The sequence below is a fragment of the Lolium rigidum genome, chromosome 3 (genome assembly GCF_022539505.1).
Source record: "Lolium rigidum isolate FL_2022 chromosome 3, APGP_CSIRO_Lrig_0.1, whole genome shotgun sequence".
NCBI classification, from domain to species: Eukaryota; Viridiplantae; Streptophyta; class Magnoliopsida; order Poales; family Poaceae; genus Lolium; species Lolium rigidum.
The window spans coordinates 390,098,669-390,120,505 of NC_061510.1; the positions used below are offsets into that span (position 1 = coordinate 390,098,669).

Here is a 21,837-nt window from a genome sequence, read left to right on the forward strand (position 1 = left end):
TCTGTCAAAAGTAAATGACAAGATCGAAAGATAAAACACCACATACTTCCTCATGAGCTATAAAACATTGACACAAATAAGAGGTGATAAATTTTGAATTATTTAAAGGTAGCACTCAAGCAATTTACTTTGGAATGGCGGAGAAATACCATGTAGTAGGTAGGTATGGTGGACAAAAATGGCATAGTGGTTGGCTCAAGGATTTTGGATGCATGAGAAGTATTCCCTCTCGATACAAGGCTTAGGCTAGCAAGGTTATTTGAAACAAACACAAGGATGAACCGGTGCAGCAAAACTCACATAAAAGACATATTGTAAACATTATAAGACTCTACACCGTCTTTCTTGTTGTTCAAACTCTTTACTAGAAATTATCTAGACTTTAGAGAGACCAAATATGCAAACCAAATTTAGCAAGCTCTAGGTATTTCTTCATTAATGGGTGCAAAGTATATGATGCAAGAGCTTAAACATGAGCACAACAATTTCCAAGTATCAAATTATCCAAGACATTTTACCAATTACTACATGTAGCATTTTCCGTTTCCAACCATATAACAATTTAACGAAGAAGATACAACCTTCGCCATGAAAAATAAAAGCTAAGAACACATGTGTTCATATGAACCAGCGGAGCGTGTCTCTCTCCCACACAAGCATGTATTTATTCAGAGAATGAAAATAACAAAACAAAAATAAAAGCACACAGACGCTCCAAGTAAAGTACATAAGATGTGACCGAATAAAAATATAGTTTCAAGAGAAGGAACTCGATAATTTGTCGATGAAGAAGGGGATGCCTTGGGCATCCCCAAGCTTAGACAGCTTGAGTCTTCTTAAAATATGCAGGGGTGAACCACCGGGGCATCCCCAAGCTTAGAGCTTTCACTCTTCTTGATCATAGTATATCATCCTCCTCTCTTGACCCTTGAAAATTTTCTCCACACCAAACTCGAAACAACTCATTAGAGGGTTAGTGCACAATAAAAATTAACATGTTCAGAGGTGACACAATCATTCTTAACACTTCTGGACATTGCATAAAGCTACTGGACATTAATGGAACAAAGAAATTCATCCAACATAGCAAAAGAGGCAATGCGAAATAAAAGGCAGAATCTGTCAAAACAGAACAGTCCGTAAAGATGGATTTTATTGAGGCACCAGACTTGCTCAAATGAAAATGTCCAAATTTAATGAAAGTTGCGTACATATCTAAGGATCACGCACGTAAATTGGCTTAATTTTCTGAGCTACCTACAGGGAGGCAGGTAGAAATTCGTGACAGCAAAGAAATCTGTAACTGCGCAGTAATCCAAATCTAGTATTCACTTTACTATCAAAGACTTTACTTGGCACAACAAAGCACAAAACTAAGATAAGGAGAGGTTGCTACAGTAGTAAACTACTTCCAAGACTCAAATATAAAATAAAAATACTGTAGCAAAATAAACACATGGGTTATCTCCCAAGAAGTTCTTTCTTTATAGCCATTAAGATGGGCTCAGCAGTTTTAATGATGCACTCGCAAGAAATAGTATTTGAAGCAAAATAGAGCATCAAGAGGCAAATTCAAAACACATTTAAGTCTAACATGCTTCCTATGCATAGGAATCTTGTAAATAAACAAGTTCATGAAGATCAAAGTAACAAGCATAGGAAGATAAAACAAGTGTAGCTTCAAAAATTTTAGCACATAGAGAGGCATTTTAGTAACATGAAAATTTCTACAACCATATTTTCCTCTCTCATAATAACTTTCAGTAGTAACATGAGCAAACTCAACAATATAACTATCACATAAAGCATTCTTATCATGAGTCTCATGCATAAAATTAGTACTACTCCCAACATAAGCATAGTCATTCTTATTAGTTGTAGTGGGAGCAAATTCAACAAAGTAGCTATCATTATTATTCTCATCAAGTGTAGGAGGCATAGTATAATCACAACAAAATTTACTCTCCATAGTAGGTGGCACCAAAAGACCACTATCATTATAATCATCATAAATAGGAGGCAAAGTATCATCAAAGAAAATTTTCTCCTCAATGCTTGGGGGACTAAAGATATCATGAAAACCAGCTTCCCCAAGCTTAGAAACTTTCTATATTATTATCAACAATGGTGTTCAAAGCGTTCATACTAATATGTTCCATGGGTTTTTTAATTTTCGCATCAAACCATCCATGTCTTAAATCAGGAAATAGAATAAGAAGCTCATTGTCATCCATTATGCCAAACTAGTGTAAACAAGAAACAAAAAGATGCAATTGCAGGATCTAAAGGAAATAGCTTCGAGTACTTACAACGAGCGAAAATAGCTTAGTAGCCGAGATCCGGAGTGTGAGTACCTTTTACCTTTCCTCCCGGCAACGGCGCCGGAAAATAGCTTGATGTCTACGGGAGCTTCTATTCTTGTAGGCAGGTGTTGGGCCTCCAAGAGCGAGAGGTTTGTAGAACAGCGAGCAAGTTTCCCTCAAGTGGATCACCCAAGTTTTATCGATCTCGGGGAGGAAGAGGTCAAAGATATCCCTCTCATGCAACCACTGCAACCACAAAGCAAGAAGTCTCTTGTGTCCCCAACACACCTAATAGGTGCACTAGTTCAGCGAAGAGATAGTGAAATACGAGGTGGTATGAATAAGTATGAGCGATAGTAACACAGACGAGTAGTAACGCGATAGAAACGAGTAAACAAGCAGCGATAGCAGTATTTAGGAACAAGGCCTAGGGATTACACTTTCACTAGTGGACACTCTCAATCATTGATCGCATAATAAATAACTCTTTCTCATATGTGCTACATACACTCTTTTGTTGGATGATGAACACATTGCGTAGGATTACACGAACCCTCAATGCCGGAGTTAACAAGCTCCACAATTCAATGTTCACATTTAAATAACCTTAGAGCATAATAGATCATTGCAAAATAAACCAAGAACTAACATAGTGCACACACTGTCCACATTACACTATGAAGGAGGAATAGATCACATCAATACTATCATAATGATAATTAACTCCACAATCTACAAGAGATCATGATCATAGCCTACGACAAGAACCACACGGTGCACACACTAGTCACCTTTACACCATGCAGGAGGAATAGTCTACTTTAATAACATCACATGAGTAGCACACAACTAGTAGCGATACAAAGCTCATCATATGGATCTCAATCATGTAAAGCAGCTCATGAGATCATTGTATTGAAGTACATGGGAGAGAGATTAACCACATAGCTACCAGGTACGGCCCCGAGCCTCGATGGAGAACTACTCCCTCCTCATGGGAGACAACGGCGTTGATGGAGATGGCGGTGGTGTCGATGGAGGAGCCTTCAGGGGCACTTCCCCGTCCCGGCGGCGTGCCGGAACAGAGACTCCTGTCCCCCAGATCTTGGCTTCGCGATGGCGGCGGCTCTGGAAGGTTTCTCGTACCGTGGCTTTTTTCGTATCGTGGTTTTAGGTCGAGGGGCTTTATATAGGCGAAGAGGCGGCGTCAGAAGGTCAACGGGGCGACGACACCATAGGGCCGCGCGGCCAGGGGGTGGGCCGCGCCACCCTATCATCTGGGGCCCCGTGGCCCCCTCCAGCGACTCTCGGGTGTTCGGATGCTTCCGGGGATTCTAAGATCTTTGGCGTTGATTTCGTCCGATTCCGAGAATATTTCCTTACTAGGATTTACGAAACCAAAAACAGCAGAAAACGACAAGCGGCACTTCGGCATCTTGTTAATAGGTTAGTTCCAGAAAATACACGAATATAACATAAAGTGTGCATATAACATGTAGAAATCATCAATAATGTGGCATGGAACACAAGAAATTATCGATACGTCGGAGACGTATCAGGCGTGCAAAATGGCACGACAACGGGCCTGGCCCCGGAGAAACTGCCGATTTGGGCGTTCCTCCAGGGCCTGTGCGAGGGGTGCTTTGAGAACCGGTTGGGCCACAACGCGGACGTCTCACAGGCAACCAAACAGGCCGGTTTTTGTCGGGCCGATGCGAGCCAAAGGGCTCACAGCCTACCAAACGCGTCCTTAGTGATTCCCGCTTCAAATGCTAACATGATACAACTCTTTAAAACTCAAAATTGCAAGCGTCTAAAAGATTAAAAGAAAACATTGTGAGTGTTTACAACATGTGTCTTTACGATGCCTAAAATTTGTGGAGCCAAATTCGCAATAAATATAGAGAAACAAATAATATAAATTGATAAACGAATAGTGTCATTTGTACTTTTGTCTTTTTATGACACTATTCTTGTTAAATTTATCCTTTTTTCTCTTTGTCTATTTTGAATTTGGTTATGAAAATTTTAGGAATTGTAAATACACATCTTATGAACACTCACACTATTTTTAGGAACTTTATAGACACAAGTTTGAATTTTGAAGAGTGGTATCGTCATGATAGCCTTTGAAGTGCCGGGTCGCTAGGTATTTCCCTGTTGGCCAACCAGGTATTGGTGATGCAAATTCTCGGTTGGATGCCCACACAAGCTCATGGGTCATGCTCGCGCAAAACTTAAAGGACGTGTTTGATTAGAAGTAGTCGCTCGCCACCTAACCATGGTTAAAGTACAAGTTTTAGGGTGATTGACATTTTTAATAACCGTCCATCTACCCTGATCTAACGGTGGTAAATAGACGGAACCAAACTGACGGAACCAAAATTGTGAGACCGGAACCAAATTATGTGGGACCGGAACTATAAATATATTTTGCGAAAATTATAAAAGACAAACGTCCTTTTAAAAAGCCAAATCATCTGATGAAACTACACAAATCATAAAGCAACAAATAAATAATCATATTTGCACACATCATAAAGTTGTCGTCCTATTCTCACCAAATCTAAATCAACCTCGCTATCCTCTCTCTCATCCTCTCAACCTCTCCGTCTCTCATCTCTCACTCTCTCACTCTGGAAGCCCGGCGCGGAGCGGAGGAGTCTCTCCCGTCTTGCCCCACGATGGTGGGGAGTGGAATGTCATAGAGGGGAGGCCACGGAGGTTCTCTCCCGTCAAGTCCCGCGGTGGAGGGAAGTGGAAGGAGACGGAGGATCTCTCTCGGCGATCTCCGGGACGGAGGGCAGGGGCCGGCGGCGGAGGGAAGCGCGGGGTGGAGGGGACGGCGGCGACGGAGGGCGCCCGGCAAGGTGAGGATTGGCGGTGTTGGTCGAGGCCAGCGAGGGGAGAAGCGGCGGCTGCGGCGTCGGACATGGCCGGCGAGGGGAGAAGCGGCGGCTGCGACGTCGGACATGGCCGGCGAGGGGAGGAGCGGTGGCGGCGGTGGGTGGGTTTCGGCCACCGGAGCTAGGCGAGGAAGGAGTGGGCCGCGGCCGCGGAGGCTCAACTTCACGTCTTCTGTATGTATGTCCTCTCTAATGCCATTCATTAATGTGAATTTGCTAGTATCTGAATTGGATTAGAGTCGCAGCACATGAACTGTATGTGAGCCTATGGATCCGTTATGTTGTGATGTGCAAAATTCGATGAGATATCTTCCAGCTCCCTTTGCTCTGACTGAGCATCGAAGTTTCTCTGTACTCTATATTGCCTGAGTATGGAAGTTCAGCACATAAGGTGCATACCCCTGCTTGGCGTATTTCTAGGCTGTATATTCATGCATCCAAGGTTTGGTCCTCAGATAAGAGAGCTTCAGTAACAAAAACATTGTTTATGATCTTGTTTTTGTTGCGAAGTCCTGCTGTAATGATGCTTCGAGGTAAGATATGGATAATGCTATATTGACCATATGCGATATGGCATAAGAATTATGTTTTTTCCATTAATAATTTACACTTAATGCAGGTTGACATTCTGACTGTTCAATACAGTTATCCTCAGGGAGATAATCTCAAAATCTTCACATTTCACATCAAATGACTCCAACCATGATGACTAATAACATAAATGGTGGTGCACAGTGGTTTGATGTGAAATACACGCCAATGATATGGAAAAACAACTCCAATGGGAAACAAACCAAACATATTGTAGATGATTGGAAAGAAACAAGTACAGTTTTAGCTGCACTAGAGTGGATTGAATCCTGGATATTTCTCGGATTGTCGAGAGAGTGTGCTGGCAGGTAATATTTTACTCAGATCATATGATCTTGTTGACTCTTAAGTCTTAATTGTGAGCATCCCTTGCTCCAACCTAGGCTTGCAATCCTATAAGAATTACTCTGGTTTAGCCCTACTGATCTCTAAATAATTCTTGTTTCTCCACATTGTAAATTTTCTGAAGAACGTTCTTTTCCAGGCATTTAACTCCTCACAGCAAACCCCGGCAGAAGGTTCCTCAACCCCAAAGGCTAGGATAGTGTCAGGCCCTTCTTTGGGTGATCAGCAGCAAGGCAACTTTCTGTTAACTTGTGGAAGGCTGCCTTTCACGACGAGTTCAGCAGAATTTGCCCCCTTCGTGCTGGTGGGCATGAGTGACTGTTTGCAATGTTTAATGCCGCTCTTCGTTTCAAAAGAATAGACATCTTTCATTATTGCTACTGTAACATGTATTTGACTTGTTCTGCTAGCAATGTGTAACCAGTTTAGATGTTGCAATGTTTAATGTCGTCCTTCGTGAATCAGCTAGCGAGATACCAGCTGATCCTATAGGATAGTTATGATGGGTGGAATGATGCTGCCCCTTTTGGTGCCTACCTCGATGTCGCCTAGAGTGGAAAGGACGAAGATAGTTCATCGCCATGTTCAAATATTATGTTTTTTTCTTTTAAAATTATAGTGTGCTTGCCATGAACGAATAATGAGAATAAGTGCACCAGTAGTCCATATGTAGAACACTTTTAATTAAATATTACTATTGGTACATTGGTACCTAATCATTTGATAAAGTTCTGAATCTCAGTAGCTAGATGATTACATGCCAAGGCTACAAGAAAACAAGCAGAGGAAGAGAGCGCGCCCTATCCCAGCCACTGTTGCCGTGTTGCGGACCTAGCTGGGGAAGCCGCACTGACGCCCATGCCGCCACGCGCCTGTGGGAGACGCTGCTGTACTTCCTCTTTCCATGCTTGCTGTCTGCCATCCTCAAGTCACCGTCGTTAACAGTGGCCTAAACCAATTTTGTTTCTCGAATCTTGATTTAGATATGCGCACAATTAGATCCAATGTATTTTGAACCGATCCTTTTTGGACAGGTCCTCACATATTCAGTGTGTTTGGTGAATGACTCTACATGGTAGAGTAACAATGCAGCTGTTCACCAGTATATGAAGAATTAGCTTCTGCAATTTACTTCTGAAATTCCAGATGTATTTGTTGACCTCTATTCATCTCCACAAATATAAAAGCAGTTTGAAATCTTTTTTTGCGTGTTTCTTTTTCGCGGAAAGCAGTTTGAAATCTAATTAGCTTGAAGTTCAGTTAGTAGTTCAGATAGTACTCGATCTGATGTAATACAACGCTTATCTCGGTTGGGTACTAACCTTTTCCATTATCTTATTTTGCCATGTGTTCGCACAGCCCGCTGGAAGAGTCGTCCAGATTTTCTCCCCGGCGAGGAGGAGACGGGGCAGTGTTTCTCCCCGGCGAGTGCTTGGCGACGGTGGCTAGAGCACCAAGGGCGACTACGGCTGGAGCAACGAGGGCGGCAAACGCAGACAGGATCAGGAGCAGCAAGGAGGAGACAATTGCTGATGGCAGTCATCCAGATTTTAATGCAACCATTCGATCTATTTTATCCTTTTATGCTTAATACGGAGTATGTAACAAGGTCAGAACATCTCAAGTTTGTAGCACATGTTCTAAGTTTACACGTATAGAAAAAAAACACATGAAGTGCTTGAACACAAGACTTTTCTGTAACATACGAAACTAGCCTATCCTGCTGGAGCAATTCACAGGATTTGTAACAGATACTCCAAGTTAGCAATTGACAGGAGCAATTCACAGTACCTCTCTTCCACCACAAAGGCCAATTGTCCACATAGTTTTTTTTGTTGTCCACATAACTAAGACTATAATACAAGAAAATACTTTTTCACAGAATACCCAATAAGTTGGCTAATCCCAACCCTATAATTCTTATATTGGTGCTATCTTTATGTTTTCTGAACCCAATAATTCAATATTGCACTGAACTTGCTCGACCCCAGGCAAAATTAGTGTCATTTGTTCTGTGACATATTCCCATCAGTGCCACTACGTCGCTGATGCTGGTGTCATGGCTGAGCGCCATCCAGACGGCAGCGGAGGTTTCTACGATGTTATCCTTGCGTCCGTGGTGGGAGTCGCACACGTCCACCACCATAGAGGATTAAGGGTGCTGGGACGATATTGTGCCGGCACCAGCTTGCTCTTACCTGTGAGGCTCACGAAGCAAATCTTGTCCAACTCCTGCAAATCAGAGACCCAAATACCCAATTCAGTAAAATTCGCATAGATAACAACCTGTCACGAGTGCAAAAGTAACTGAAATATCTTAACGAGAGGCTCATGCTAAATACCAACACAATCAGTATGACTGCAGAACAAGCACACAGATTGTCTTTTCAGTTTAGTTCAAATTGCATATGAACAGAATACTACAACCTCGCAAAACACTAGGGACTTCAAAAGTGTGAGACCAATGCTTTTCAGAAATTAATAAAATACTGCAGATTCTTCGAAATCAACACATATGCAATCTAGCTATATTGATATTCCGGATTTTGATGCAGAATTAAAATTTGGTAATAAAGTTTCAGTGTTGCAAGCAACCAGTACTTGGAACTATCAGTACAATATACATTACAGCTACTGACAAGGTACTGATAATATTTCTACAAATAAACGATTAAAATGGAGTAGATTCAACAAAGTTAATGACAGAGACGAAGTTACTGAACATTGCTAAGAAGGACCTCTGCTGCGACTTCAAAGATTTTTTGCTGAAGGACTGCTTCTATCCTCATTGTGTACCTAATCGTAGTGATCTTCCTGTTGCAACATTAAAAGGACACAAGTTCAAAAGTCCATCTACAAAAACAACACATGTACTTGACCGAACAAAGTGCACACTCTGAATAAGATCGTCACTGAATAATGTCTGTATTCAGGGTCTCTCATGATTACCATAGATATTTTGTTTCCGGCTATCCTAATATTTCTATCGATGTCGCAATTCTGAGTGAAGTGACACGTGCTTGAAAATTTTAACCATGTAAAGTAGTATGAGGATGCAGCTTGTAGTTTTCTTGATGGGATTTGCTTTCTTTAGTAAAGTGCTTCATACCTGAATGCAGGCGGGCCGACGGGCAGCGACGGAGAGGTCAGGGCCACGAGTCCCCGCGACGGGCCGACGGGCGGCGACTCGCAGCTGAGTGCGAATTTCAAGGTTCGGTACCAACTGAATTCTGAAAATGCAGCAACTACTCGAGTCAATTCAACAACAGCAAAACGGAATACCAGCATGCATCATCTTGCTTAATTCAGTTGTTCTGTTCCTATACATTGGGATGGAGGGAACGATGGCAGAGGAAGCATGCTACCATGGCGGCACACGAACGACAGCGTGATGTCCTGCGCCTCCGCGGTGTGCAGAACTGGTCCTGCTGCAGCTCCGAAGCGCGCGCCGTCGTGCTTAGTCCCCGCGACGGGCCGACGGGCGGCGACTCGCGACGGGGGGAGGGGCGGCGGCTGCGGGGCGGCGGGGCGGCGACTGCGGGGCGGCGGCTGCGTGGCGGCGTCGGCGGGGCGGCGGGGCGTCGGCTGCGTGGCGGCGGCGGCGGCGGGGCGGCGGCTGCGTCGGCGGGGCGGCGGCTGCGGGCGCTCGTGGGAGTTCTTCAGCGTTTTCTATCGAGATGTACTCCGTATCACACAATCCGATCTGATTCAGATTTTTTTATTTGATCACTAATTAAAACGTCCGTTCCGAGTTGTCATATCATTATAGAACTTACAGGAAATTAATCACAGATTTAATCAACGGTCACGAATAATTACATTAGACGGAACCAAAATTCGATTAGACGGAACCAAAGTTCCATGCCAATCACCGTAAAAGAGCTGTGGTTAAAGAAGGTGTAGTGCCTGGCAGCCAGCCTTGTAAATCGTCATCTTTAGGCCAAAGACCCGAATCTTTAACTCCACCATGTGATTGTACTCTGACTTGTACTTGTTGACAATCTCCTACGAGTTGTTCAGCAACATGACCTGGCATCTGAAATACTAGGTGACATGCACCCATTCGTCGCACTAGCGGCAGACGAAGGGGTAAACCCATTCCTCCCGACGAGGCATATCCTAGAGATAGACATGGCCTTCCCAGAGTGTATCTCTCCATAGCTAGGAGGAGTAACATTCTAGGCGGAGGAGTAGCATTCTACGAAAGCAATGTATCCTAGAGGCAATAACAATTGTTATTATATATTCACAAGTTCTTGATTTATGTTTATTTCTTTATAATAGTATAACTATTGTGATTAGAGTTTCGATGGAAAAATCACAAGGACGCGAAGATATTTAAACACCCCATGTGTTGTTCCTATTCCCGCCTCTAGGATTAGCTCACATGTGCGATGATCATGTTTTTTTTAATCGTGGGTATTCCTAAAGTAACAAGAATACCAACAACAATGATAGTACATTGTTGGAAGAACAAGGATGCTGAACCAATAAAATTCTATGATATACTACGAGATAGCACCGTTAGATGTTGTTAGTATTATCATGTTGTTAACTTATGTACAAATCCTTAGACCATGATAATATCAACGGAGGAAGATTTTCCTCTTTGGCTATACGTTGTTAGACAAATGATGAGACATCTCTAGCAGCGGATTATACGCGCTAGATAACACCTCATTTAAGTGGGTCCCCTAGGGATTCGAAACCGGGTGGGTTGACTGCCAACTCGCAAGGCTTGGCAATGAGATAGCACCCAGTTCTCAAAATTAACTTCCAACCACACATATTTAGGTGAGATGTCTGAATTTTTTTTTGTTAAGCACTTAAGCGTATCATATTAAACTAAAAAATAGCAAAATATAGTAAGTACTATTTCCTACTATCTTGATTACCTCAAATAAGAACCAAATTCCACTGAGTCAACAATAATGTTTCAGTTCTTCACAAAAGAAATCCTAGGGGGCATTTCCCATGCATGGCATTTCAGCCATCTGTTTCCTGCTCCCGATTGCTGTGCCTATGCTGGTCTACTCGGCTGCTGCTTATTCTTTTTTTAGTCCAACATAAATACGGCGCGACAGGGGAGGATGGAATCATGCCCCCAGGCGCGGGCCCTAATTTTGATTACTGCCTAAGTTACTATATAAATAGTTAAATACTGTTCTGATCATGAGATTAAGATCCTTTTAGGTTAATCCTAAAGCATTAAGTTTAACAATTCCTTCTTGAACAAAACCTATGGAGTCGGTCTACTTGGAATTATTGAACAAACTTGGAAGAAATACTGTACTCCAAGGCTGTTGTGATCACACGCAAAATGTTGTGTGCGCCGATCCAATCTTTCTCCCTCTCTTTAGATGCATGAATGCTGTGTCTCACATAACACAAGGAAAGTAGCACAAGATATTGACAGTCAAACTAAAAGGAAATAGGCGGCACATGCTCTTATTCATATTATATACAACAATTTAATAACAAAAGTACCAACAAGCCACAAGAAAAATATAAAAATACTCGCACATCACAAAGAAGAAGTAGGTTGGTAAAGAAACCCTCTCAAACATCACTCTTCACTGAAGAACTGTAGCCATCCTGATCATCATAGTACTTAGACCACAACATGATCCCTCCATACTTCCCGGCACTCTTGATAAGTGGGAGAACATCTGACTTCAGATCATCAGATGGGATGAACCCGCTACCGGCTGCCTGAGGAGAGGCCGGGAGGCCGAGGAAGATTTGCTTTGCTGGAACTGTCAACCACTGCTTCCATGAGTCCGCAAGATTGGAAGTGCTACCTGAAGTATACTGGCATGGAGCGTTGTTGTAGAACTGCACCCACACGTAGTCAAAGAGGCCGGTGTTGAGAGCGCCGCCTACCCATGCATCAGGGAAAGGGCATTGTGGTGCCGCAGTTAGGTACACTCTCCTGCCGGAGTTGCTATACCCTTTTAGGTACCTCGCAAGATCATCCCAGTGCAATGGTGTGCCCCCCTCAATGTCGAAGTCGATGCCATCAAGGACCGCGTCACCGAGAGGTCGCGAAGATGACTTACCTCCCAAGAAGTTGTTCCACAGGTACGTCGCGACATTCTTGGCGTCTTCGGATGAGGAAAGGTAGTAGCCGCCTGCTCCACCTCCGATAGATAACATGACCTTGACACCTCGGCTCTGGCACGACTTGATGTCAGAACTCTGGTTGGCGCAACCGTTGTTGGTCGGGTCACAGTGGCCTGCCAGGTTGAGGACTGGCGGTTGTCCATTGCCGAAGGCAGAAAGGAAGGCGATGTTGACGAACTTGTAGTTACCGGTGGCGCAGGTCTCCGCAAGTGTGCCCTCACCACCATTTTGGCCCCAGTAGATGGAAATGCCTCCGGCTTCCGACCCCAGAAACTGAGCAGCGGCTAATGCCACAGCCAGCAGTACCAGCAGAGATGATCTGTTGCTACCCATTCCCTGCGTTGGTGTTTTCAAATGGTAGTATGTTGTTTGTGGCTGCTGCCTGTGATCAGTTTTTGGCTTGTGGGTTGGCTTATATACAAACAGGATTCTGAGTGTGAATTGTTTATGCTTCTGCGTGGCTTGTTGGGCACATGGATGAACGGGCAAATGTGATGTATTCTTCTGTAGCTTTAAATTAACGGCGACGGAGTTCCTGATTTTGTTCTACTTGAACAGAATAGCGTGCAAGGCACTAGTATAAAAATATTAAAAAATAGTGTATCCAGCTCTGTACTGGAGGTGGTATTGAGCTCTAACGAAATGTGCCTACTTGGCCACTTGGCTGCTTTACCATTGCAAATCAGTTTATCAAAATATCAGCATACATGCATCTGGCCTCGCACACAAAATTAGTAGATAAAATTAACTCTCTACTAATATTCAGTGGGATCACTGGGGATGCCTATGCTCCACCCTCAACATTCCTACTGAGCAGTAATAATACATGATTAGTGCCAGGCAGGTAAGTGTTTACAGTACACAAAAACAAAGTTACATCTGTTCAGAGAAAGTGCTAGATTTCATATATGCATATGTACTAGTCATCCAAAAGTCCAATTTCTTTATTCTGCATATTTTGGTGACCGAAGTTTATCAGTTGGTTCCAGTGTCACAAAAATTCAGAGGATAGCAGTCAGGACTCGGAATCAAAGATTCAGCAACTAGTAAATGTACCATCCATATTCTGCATGCTTGTAAATGTACTGCTCAGCAATACTCATATTCAGCTAGAAGTATACTTTGGCTGTTAAGCATACAAGTCTCCATAATCTTCATGTTGTCAACAGATGTAAAGCTGCCACTACAAGAACACAATGTTATGCAAACCGAAAGAGGTGGGTTGTTTCTCATCTCTACTATTAAGAGCAAACTGGTGAATGCCTGGTGTCACATTTTTAGGATGGACAATAATACCCCTTACGTCTTTATCCTGCGCGCGGAACAAAGAAAACGCAACAATAATACCCCCACATCTTTATCCTGAAAATGCCACCCCGCTTCTTATCCCTAAAATTCAGCAACTAATTAACAGCAACCGCGTATACCTCTCAGAAACGCGGAACTAACCGCAAATCACGTCAAATCCTCACCCACACCGACGCCTACTGCGCCGCCCAGGGCTCAGCCGCCCGCGCCCAAGCCTCCTCGCCCTGCCACGGCCTCCTCCCACGGGCTCCATCCGCTGTGGACGGTTGAGATCCTTAAAACTCGCTAGATACAGATAAGAGATAACCTTTCCCCACTGTACGCGTTGGTATCAATTTGAGGTTTCTCGTAACTGAATCACCAATCCGTGCAATTGTGCTGGCAGTCCGGACTCCGGAGAAAATCTTCTCGTTTATTCCGCCGCCGCCGGTTCTGGACGACAGGACAAGACCAGCTGACACGACGTTCACGTACTCATGGTCTCCTTCCGACGCCATCGTACTCAGCATCTTGGGAGGCCATGGCCATGGATAGTCGGCCGGGATGCATGATGCATGGGCATGTGGTGATGGTAGCCGAGGAGGAGCTCGCGTACCCATCTTCTTTCTCCAGGTGCAGTTGCAGCGGCGTGGCTAGGTTCTTTACATTATCAATTTAACACATTGCCGCATTAAACTATGTGAACAATATAGTCAGCAAAGAACACTTTCTGGCAGCAAGAGCCTTTTATCAGCTTTCCATTCATCAGATCATTAAGCCTCTCAAGTACGCAAGTATAAAATCCCACGAGACATCTTCATGGTAAGGGGAAATCATAATACATGTGCATTTGAAAGTGGAGGTAATTCATATGATGTTAATTGTTTCTAGCTGCTGCTCTTTTTATGCAGAAACATCTTCATGGTACGGGTAAATCATGCCAACCTTTTTACTTTTATCTTCGGTGCAGATTTATTACCAATTCTATTCTGGTACGTATTTGCTTAGATAGTCAGATACAACATGGTCTACAAAAACATAAGCTACATAATGAAAATTTTGACTGTTGTCGTAGAAAACTAATTATGCAACACACATGAAAGAAACCTAGGCTCCATGCAGTTTGGCTAATAGGTGGATCCATGTCTTACGAAACATGCCCCCTAATTTAATGTTGCATTCAGAAATGTGTTTGTCGACAATCTTTACTATTAAAGGTAAATCTGAAACCGAAGAATGTTTCTACATCATTATATCATAGACAAAAGTTAAACCAGATATTTCACACACCAATCTAATAGATGATGGTTCTACATATTCTGTTTCCAGTTGATTTGATTCATACATTGATTTTGAAGACCAATGACTGCAGGTTACCACTGATCTGATTCATCTAATGAGGATAAAGACAATGACTGTGGGTTTACTGTCGTATGGTATTTTCAAGATTAAACTTCAGTGATAAGCTAATAAATTTGGAAGATTATCAATATGTATTAACACTTAAAATGTTGCTTGGTATATTTTTCACTTGAAGTGTTGCAGATGAACTACTAATCTTTACTACTAAGGTGAAACATGCAATATCATGTTTCTCATGATGCCACACTTATCACAATTTACATACTAAATGTCACTATCGGTGGAACTAACAAACCTTATCTTCACTAACTAACACACTTGGGTAACAAAATTATCTTATCTCAACAATAGTTTAACCTTCCTGAGTATATGTGCCAGCCCCGGCTGCTGGTCAAGCTAACAACTCTCAACAAAGTAGCAAAACAATAACAATCCACGATGTGGGTCGCTGTTGTGCTTGCGTCCTCGCGTCCTTGACCTGCGTCCATGTCTGCACTGCCGCGACGTTATAGAAGGCCATCGTTCTAGATGGAGAGGCAGTTGGGGTCGAGCAGCTTGGCGGAGGAAGAGGCCTGGTGCGGGCACGGAGAAGAACTGATTTTTCTTGCCAGCTCACGTGACATCGGCAACCACGCCACGTCTTCCCTTGTAGCCATCCACCCTAGGAGGTGCTCCTCTAAGTGGAGGAGCATGAATTCGGTGAACGCACACAAGGTGTGGAACTTCCCGTGGACTCAAGTTACATGGTTCTGAATGGACACTACCTGCGCATGTTCCGCTCTTGGAGCTCTTGCCGACGGAGAGGAGCAATGCGCCGGAGTTGAAGCCACTTGCCCCGGTGCTCCTCCGGTCAGACGAGGCAGGAATTCTGTTGAACCCGTGACCTTCACGGGGATAACTCGTTGGCCATATTGACGCTCTCTGTCGGGCAATAAGAGGCATGTGTTCTCATATGTTATTTGAACTATCGGGCATTTTCGTCCATCAAATGAACTACCGTTTTCATCTGTTATAGGAATTCTTGTGCTACAACTGGGCATACGAACTATCGAGCTATAACATGTCTGGGCTATTAACAGGCATGCATTTTCATTTTCGATGGTCCACCATAAAGCTATGCATTGAACACAATAATAATTGATTTTTTCGAAATGGAGCATTTTCCCGAGCTTCTGCATACAAATGATGCACATATATTTTTATTATATTATTGAACAAAGACTTAAGAGAGAGATACAAAGATCAACTCAAAGCCACCATCCTATCAACATCGCTACACCTACCGATGAAGGGGGTAATCATGAACAGGGCCAATGCCTGATATCACACCAATGCACATCATCTACAAGCCGAAAATCCTCACCAAACCACCTATTGGCGAGTAAGAAGCACAACCGGTCTAGCAAACCCTCAGCATGCACCAACGTACACACCGTAGAGGTCGCTACCTCCGTCTTCCGCGAACCCATATCCAAGAGGGATCAATGCATTGACCTTTCCAGGGTGCCCTCGACGCCGCCATGACGCCAGATGGCGCCACCGCCCTGTGCGCGTCCATCATCCCACATTCATGATCGAGACCCCGCTGCACCATGCCGCCGACGATGGTAGATGGCATGTTCTCCCCTAGATCTGAGGTTTCCACGGAAATAATGTAGAGAGAGCCACCCCACCATAACTTCCTACGAGAAATACGACACCCACGAGCGTTGTCGTCGATGGTGGCATACACACCCGCTTCAGCAGCCGTACAACCGTCTCCCCCTCAACGTGGAAGGTGGAGGAGGCCACATCTCTGCGTGACCGGTGCCATGGCCACACACACGCCGTCCTCAAGATCCTCCGCCGAAGCCACACCTCGTAGCTATGATGGAGGGACATTCTACTGCCACCATCATTCCCCCGCATGGTCTTCGCCCACTAGGATCCGACGGCGGCGGGAGGGGAGATGGGGAGGGTGGCGGCTAGGGTTCCATACATATAAATTTGACTAATTGGATAAATTTGGATAAATTTGTTAAACCGCGGCGAAGCACGGGCATTCAACTAGTATGTTTTAAGAAATATCTGGTCCATCGATATTATTCTTTAGTTCATCAAATGTTTGTTAAGTACCAAACACGTTCTGAACTTCTGGAATTAAGATCATAATAATTGATGCTACCACGAAAAACTAAACATAAAATTAGAGTTTTGGCCCTGGAGAAGGAGTGCGTTTTTGGGAGGATAAATGGCTAGGTGATCAGACGCTTGCAACTCAGTATCGCCAACTATACAATATAGTCCACCGTAAGTATGATACTGTGGCGACTGTTATGAGATCAACTCCTTTAAATATTGGTTTTCGAAGAAGATTAATTGGGGATAAATGGGATCAATGGGCACACCTATGTCAACGTTTAATGATGATAAATTTAAATGATGATCTTGATAAGTTTGTTTGGAGTCTAACATCCTCAGGGAAATTCACTGTTAAATCGATGTATGCTGATATGTTAATGAACACACAAGATATCTTCGTAAGTATTTTTGGAAATTAAAAATCCCACTGAAAATAAAATCTTTATGTGGTTCCTTAGTAAGAAAGTTCTATTAACCCGTGATAATCTAGTAAAGAGGAATTGGAACGGAAATATGAAATGTTCTTTCTATGATGCCGAGGAATCAGTTGAACATTTGTTTATTTCCTGTCCTTTTGCTAAGCTTATTTGGCGGGTTATTTTCGCTGCTTATAATATTCCACCTCCATCCAATGTGACAAATATGTTTGGAAATTGGCTTAATGGAATAGACAAAGACGATAAAGCTAGAATTCGCATTGGTGTTTCGGCTTTATGTTGGTCAATTTGGAATTGCAGAAATGACATTGTTTTTAACAAAAAGGACTCTACTAATTTTTTGCAGGTTATCCACAGTATGGTCCACTGGATCCAGCTTTGGCGTTTCTTGCTCCTGGAGGATCAGCGGGAGTGCATGGTTTCTGGATGCAACCGCCTTCGAATAGTTGCCCAGGATATTTTCTACCAGGCTACTTGGCGGCTTGTTAAGAGATTACATGATGCTTAGTTTGCTTAGTAGTCTTTTATTATTTTGATGGTTGATTTTTGTATCGACCCCCGTGAATCCTTGAGTTGTAAACTTTGAATATTTCGTTGTTTAATAAAAGGCTGTGTGCATCAACCGATGCAGAGGCCGGGGTACACCCCATTTCGAAAAAAAAAGAGTTTTGGCCCTTCCCTGTCATAGTTTCTTTTTTTTCGATTGTATTTTACTATCAGGTACTGTACTTTCTGTTTTGCTCTTTGGTTGGTAACTTGGAAGTGTAAACATTTTACGCCTGCAGTTTCCTGGCGTAAATGGAGTATAACCATAGGGGTAAGCTTTTGGCAGTTGCTTCAAAACTACAGTTATCAAGAAGTAGATAGAGTGTGAGTGGTCACTAAATCACAAATATTCTCACTTGCTATTCATCGATGTAAAAGTGTGTTATGCTGATCGGTTCATTTGCTTGCATGTTTCTGTTGGTCAGGATGGATGTGGAGGGGCACCAGATATATATCGAAACAACGCAGAACTCCGGAGGAAGACTGGTAAGCTGACATCTTGTACAACTGATCGAACTAAACGTGTATTGTTTCTCCCTAACATTGTTGAGCTGGGCAGGTGTAGCAGTATGTTGTATTTCTTTACTGCTAGAAACCCAAAAAGTTGGGATAATCATATCTGTGACTGTAAGGAGTCTCTGGCCATGGTGGAAACCCTCGCCGACCTCGCTTCTATTTCTAATGTGGAATTGAGCCTTCACTGGCCATGGTGGAATGGAAACCCTCGCCGACCTCCACCGTCTAGCAGTCTCGAGACTGCCAAAGCTCGTGCCGTCCTGCGCTGCGACGTGTAAAATCCTGCTGGTTTCAATCCTCGGTAATTTTCAGTTACCCTGTTTACTCCTTTCCATTTCAATCTAGTGAAAGGTTAAGCTTGTTCTTGGACTAATGGGGGAGGTTTGTGGATGCTCAAAGAAACTAAAAGCAATAGGACGGACAATACCTGATGACGAATGACGATCACGTTTGGGAACTTTCGCCAGCCGGTTCGGTGTTTTGTGAACCTGTGACATACATACATACTGAAGTCAACTGCTCCGCCAGAGCTTTGGAAGGCTTGCTTGAACCTGTGACATACATACTGAAGTCAACTGCTCCGCCAGAGCTTTGGAAGGCTTGCTAGCATCATGCGCCCGGCGCCGTGCCCGCCCATCCATTGTTGCTGTCGCTGCCGGCTCGATGCTGTCGTTCTTTGTCGAAGCTGAAAGTTGTCCTCAATCCATGTCTGGGTGCGAATTTGGAAGTAGTGGACAATGGTACATGCACTTTTCCACATTCCTAGGTCAAAACTGCAGTGGCAGCCTTGTTTGCCGGACGTGTCATGATACCAAAAAAATAGGATCAAAAATACTATACTAATTGTAAAGGGCCCAACCGGGTTCGAACCGGTGACCTATTGATCTGCAGTCAATTGCTCTACCACTGAGCTATGGACCCTTTGTTGTTTAGGTCGTTCATATACCATATATATACTGTATTGAACGGGCTCTTATTTTTTTTACTAAAAACGGAAAGAACTTTAGACTAGTTCTGTAAAATGTAACATCTAACAAAGATTGGCAAATGAGTGCTGCTATACACACGACAAATTTCGTACGATTTTTGTACGATCCAACTCATCACACGCACGCAAAGAGCGGTTTGGCTTTGGCTGAAACTCTGACTTGGGATCTGGAAGAAAAGAGAGAACCTGGTCTCCTATCAAGATAGACCCTCTCCACTGAGTGACACGAGTGTAAACATCTCTAAAATAGTTGTAGGCTTTCCCGAAATAGCTAGTGAAAAATAGGTGCAAACGTACCTGTTTATTTAAATTTTAAAAAATTGTTATTTAAAGTTCTTTAAAAATATAAAATAAATATTTACATGTAGCTTACACGTCCCAATTCCCCAGAAAACATATGATTGAATCTCACTTATATAAATCTGAAAAAATACAGATAACACTATAAGGATTGGATTTACACATGAGAACTGGCACGAGTAAGTATTAATATAATATGTACAGGCAAAAAAATTAATTCAAATTTTTCCGAAACTTATAATATGTAAACGAACCGTGACTCTCAGAGTGTCATCCTGCTTTTGCCCCGGTCTCGCCCGTCATTGATTCAAAAAAAAACTAGTTAGGGTGGATGTCCAAGTGTCGCATCGAGCGGCCTCCTGTGTCGGTGTGGAAAGAGGGCTCGATATTGTCGAGGATCTGACGCGAGTCCCAAACCTCGAGCTCCTGATGCGCGTGCGGCGCTGGAAACTGGCCGTGGACACGATCTTCCGCATATCACGGTCATGGGCCCCCTCCTCCCACCCCTAGTGCGCCTGCGAGCTCCCTCCGCCAGCAATGCAACCTCCATGTTGTCGTCGTAGCAAGTTTGGTCCCTCCCCACTGCCTTTGCTACTTGCACCATCGCTGGGTGGCCCGCTCCAACCCTCGGGTTTGCCGATCCTCCTTGCGCGAGGTGAAGGAGGAGCCGGAGTTCACGACGCCGCCCGTCAATCCGAGGCGCGGCGGCAATAGCGTTAGGCAACAGCAGCACAGGCGCGCCGGCGGTGCCCTCCTCATCCCGAAGCCGGAGGTGAAGGAGGAGCAGGACGACGAGGCAGCCGGTAAGGCGGCGCTGTTGGCGGAGTACAAGCGGCAACAACGTCTCATCGCCAGCAGCGATGACCCCGAGGACTACCCTGGCTTGCGAGCGGCGTCCTTGGCGTCGTTGAACGACAAGGACGCCTGGAGGGGCGACCTCGACGCGGCGATCACCATGTCCATCTGTGACTCTGGGAAGCCGCTCGTGGACCTCACCGACGACGGCGAGGCTGGGCCAAGCGGCATGGTGAAGGACGAGCCCGTCCACGAGCCCGACGAGCGCGGCAAGCAGGACGTCGTTGTCGACGACATGTACAACTTCCACCAGTACACGACGCCTCTGGCCGTCGCAAGTACTACTAGATTAGGGTTTAGTTTAAATTTTATCGAATTTCGTTCGAATCTATATAATATATAGCAAGTCTGAACGAATTCGCTTAAGTTTTAAATATCTGAAATTTTGTTTGGGGGGCGCGGCTGGGAAGCGACGTCCCCAAACACAACATGAAAGAAACACGTCCCCAAATGATAAATCCAGCGTCGTTTGGAGAACGCTTTGCGGAACTCTTTTGGAGGAGATGCTCTTAGTATATGCTTCGGATCCAATGGTATTTTTACTAGGCTCGGCAGTACTGCGGTTTGGATCTTAGCTGAACTTGTGCACTGGGAAGAGAAGGGAGCACCAAGAGAAAGGAGAATCGTACACAGATCGGACAGGATTTGTCGTGTGTGAAGCACTTTCGTTGGCAAATATGAAAGTAGAACGCTTCCATTCGAGAAAAGAATTGTGGAGGCCTCCTCATCTTTGGCAGGTCTGCTTCTGAAGTTCACTCAAGCTTTTTTGCGTCCATACAAAGCTTCTGAAGTTCAACAGCATACGATCACGGGAGATCGACCAGGTCCCGTATCGCTCCAGAGTCATCTTCACCGCCGCCGCTCGCCCTTGCGTGGTGGTGGAGGCGACGCCGGTAGCTTCGCCTTCGGTGACGGCCGTGGAGCCGGCGGTGCGGCCGTTGATCGCGGCGGGTCTCGAGCCGCGATTCAAACCGGCGGATGCGGCACTGGAGGCCTCCTCTAGTGGGCCGCAAAGTCGATGGGCCTGGTTCGGTCGGGCCGTGATGGCTGTGCGTAAGGCGCCTCGCTGCGTCCCTATCGACAACATGCGGCGGTCGGCCGCGGTGACCCCGGCGTCGCCGCAGCTCGACCACGGGCCCGATGGCATTGGGGCCGAT

At 44.4% G+C, this 21,837-nt stretch overlaps 1 protein-coding gene, 2 long non-coding RNA genes and 1 other non-coding gene across 6 annotated transcripts; 1 reads left to right on the top strand and 3 right to left on the bottom strand.

The window, feature by feature from the left end:
• Nucleotides 1-5,316: 5,316 nt before the first annotated feature.
• Nucleotides 5,317-6,681, top strand: LOC124700772. Of its 2 annotated transcripts, XR_007001828.1 has the most exons (3): nt 5,317-5,742; nt 5,829-6,108; nt 6,285-6,681. It is a non-coding gene; the product is annotated as an uncharacterized LOC124700772 (long non-coding RNA). The 2 variants fall into 2 exon arrangements; XR_007001827.1 differs by having other exon boundaries at nt 5,317-6,108.
• Nucleotides 6,682-7,747: 1,066 nt separating this feature from the next.
• Nucleotides 7,748-9,585, bottom strand: LOC124700773. 2 transcript variants are annotated; one of them, XR_007001830.1, is made up of 4 exons: nt 9,472-9,585; nt 9,255-9,375; nt 8,869-8,959; nt 7,748-8,377 (listed from the first exon to the last, which is right to left on the bottom strand). It is a non-coding gene; the product is annotated as an uncharacterized LOC124700773 (long non-coding RNA). The 2 variants fall into 2 exon arrangements; XR_007001829.1 differs by lacking the exon at nt 7,748-8,377 and having other exon boundaries at nt 8,388-8,959.
• A 2,119-nt stretch (nt 9,586-11,704) lies between these two features.
• Nucleotides 11,705-12,601, bottom strand: LOC124700774 (acidic endochitinase-like). The gene has a single exon (XM_047232847.1). It carries the CDS (start codon nt 12,599-12,601, stop codon nt 11,705-11,707), a length of 897 nt encoding a protein of 298 aa, XP_047088803.1.
• A 6,785-nt stretch (nt 12,602-19,386) lies between these two features.
• On the bottom strand, nt 19,387-19,458 carry TRNAC-GCA. The gene has a single exon. It is a non-coding gene; the product is annotated as a tRNA-Cys (tRNA).
• Nucleotides 19,459-21,837: the final 2,379 nt, after the last annotated feature.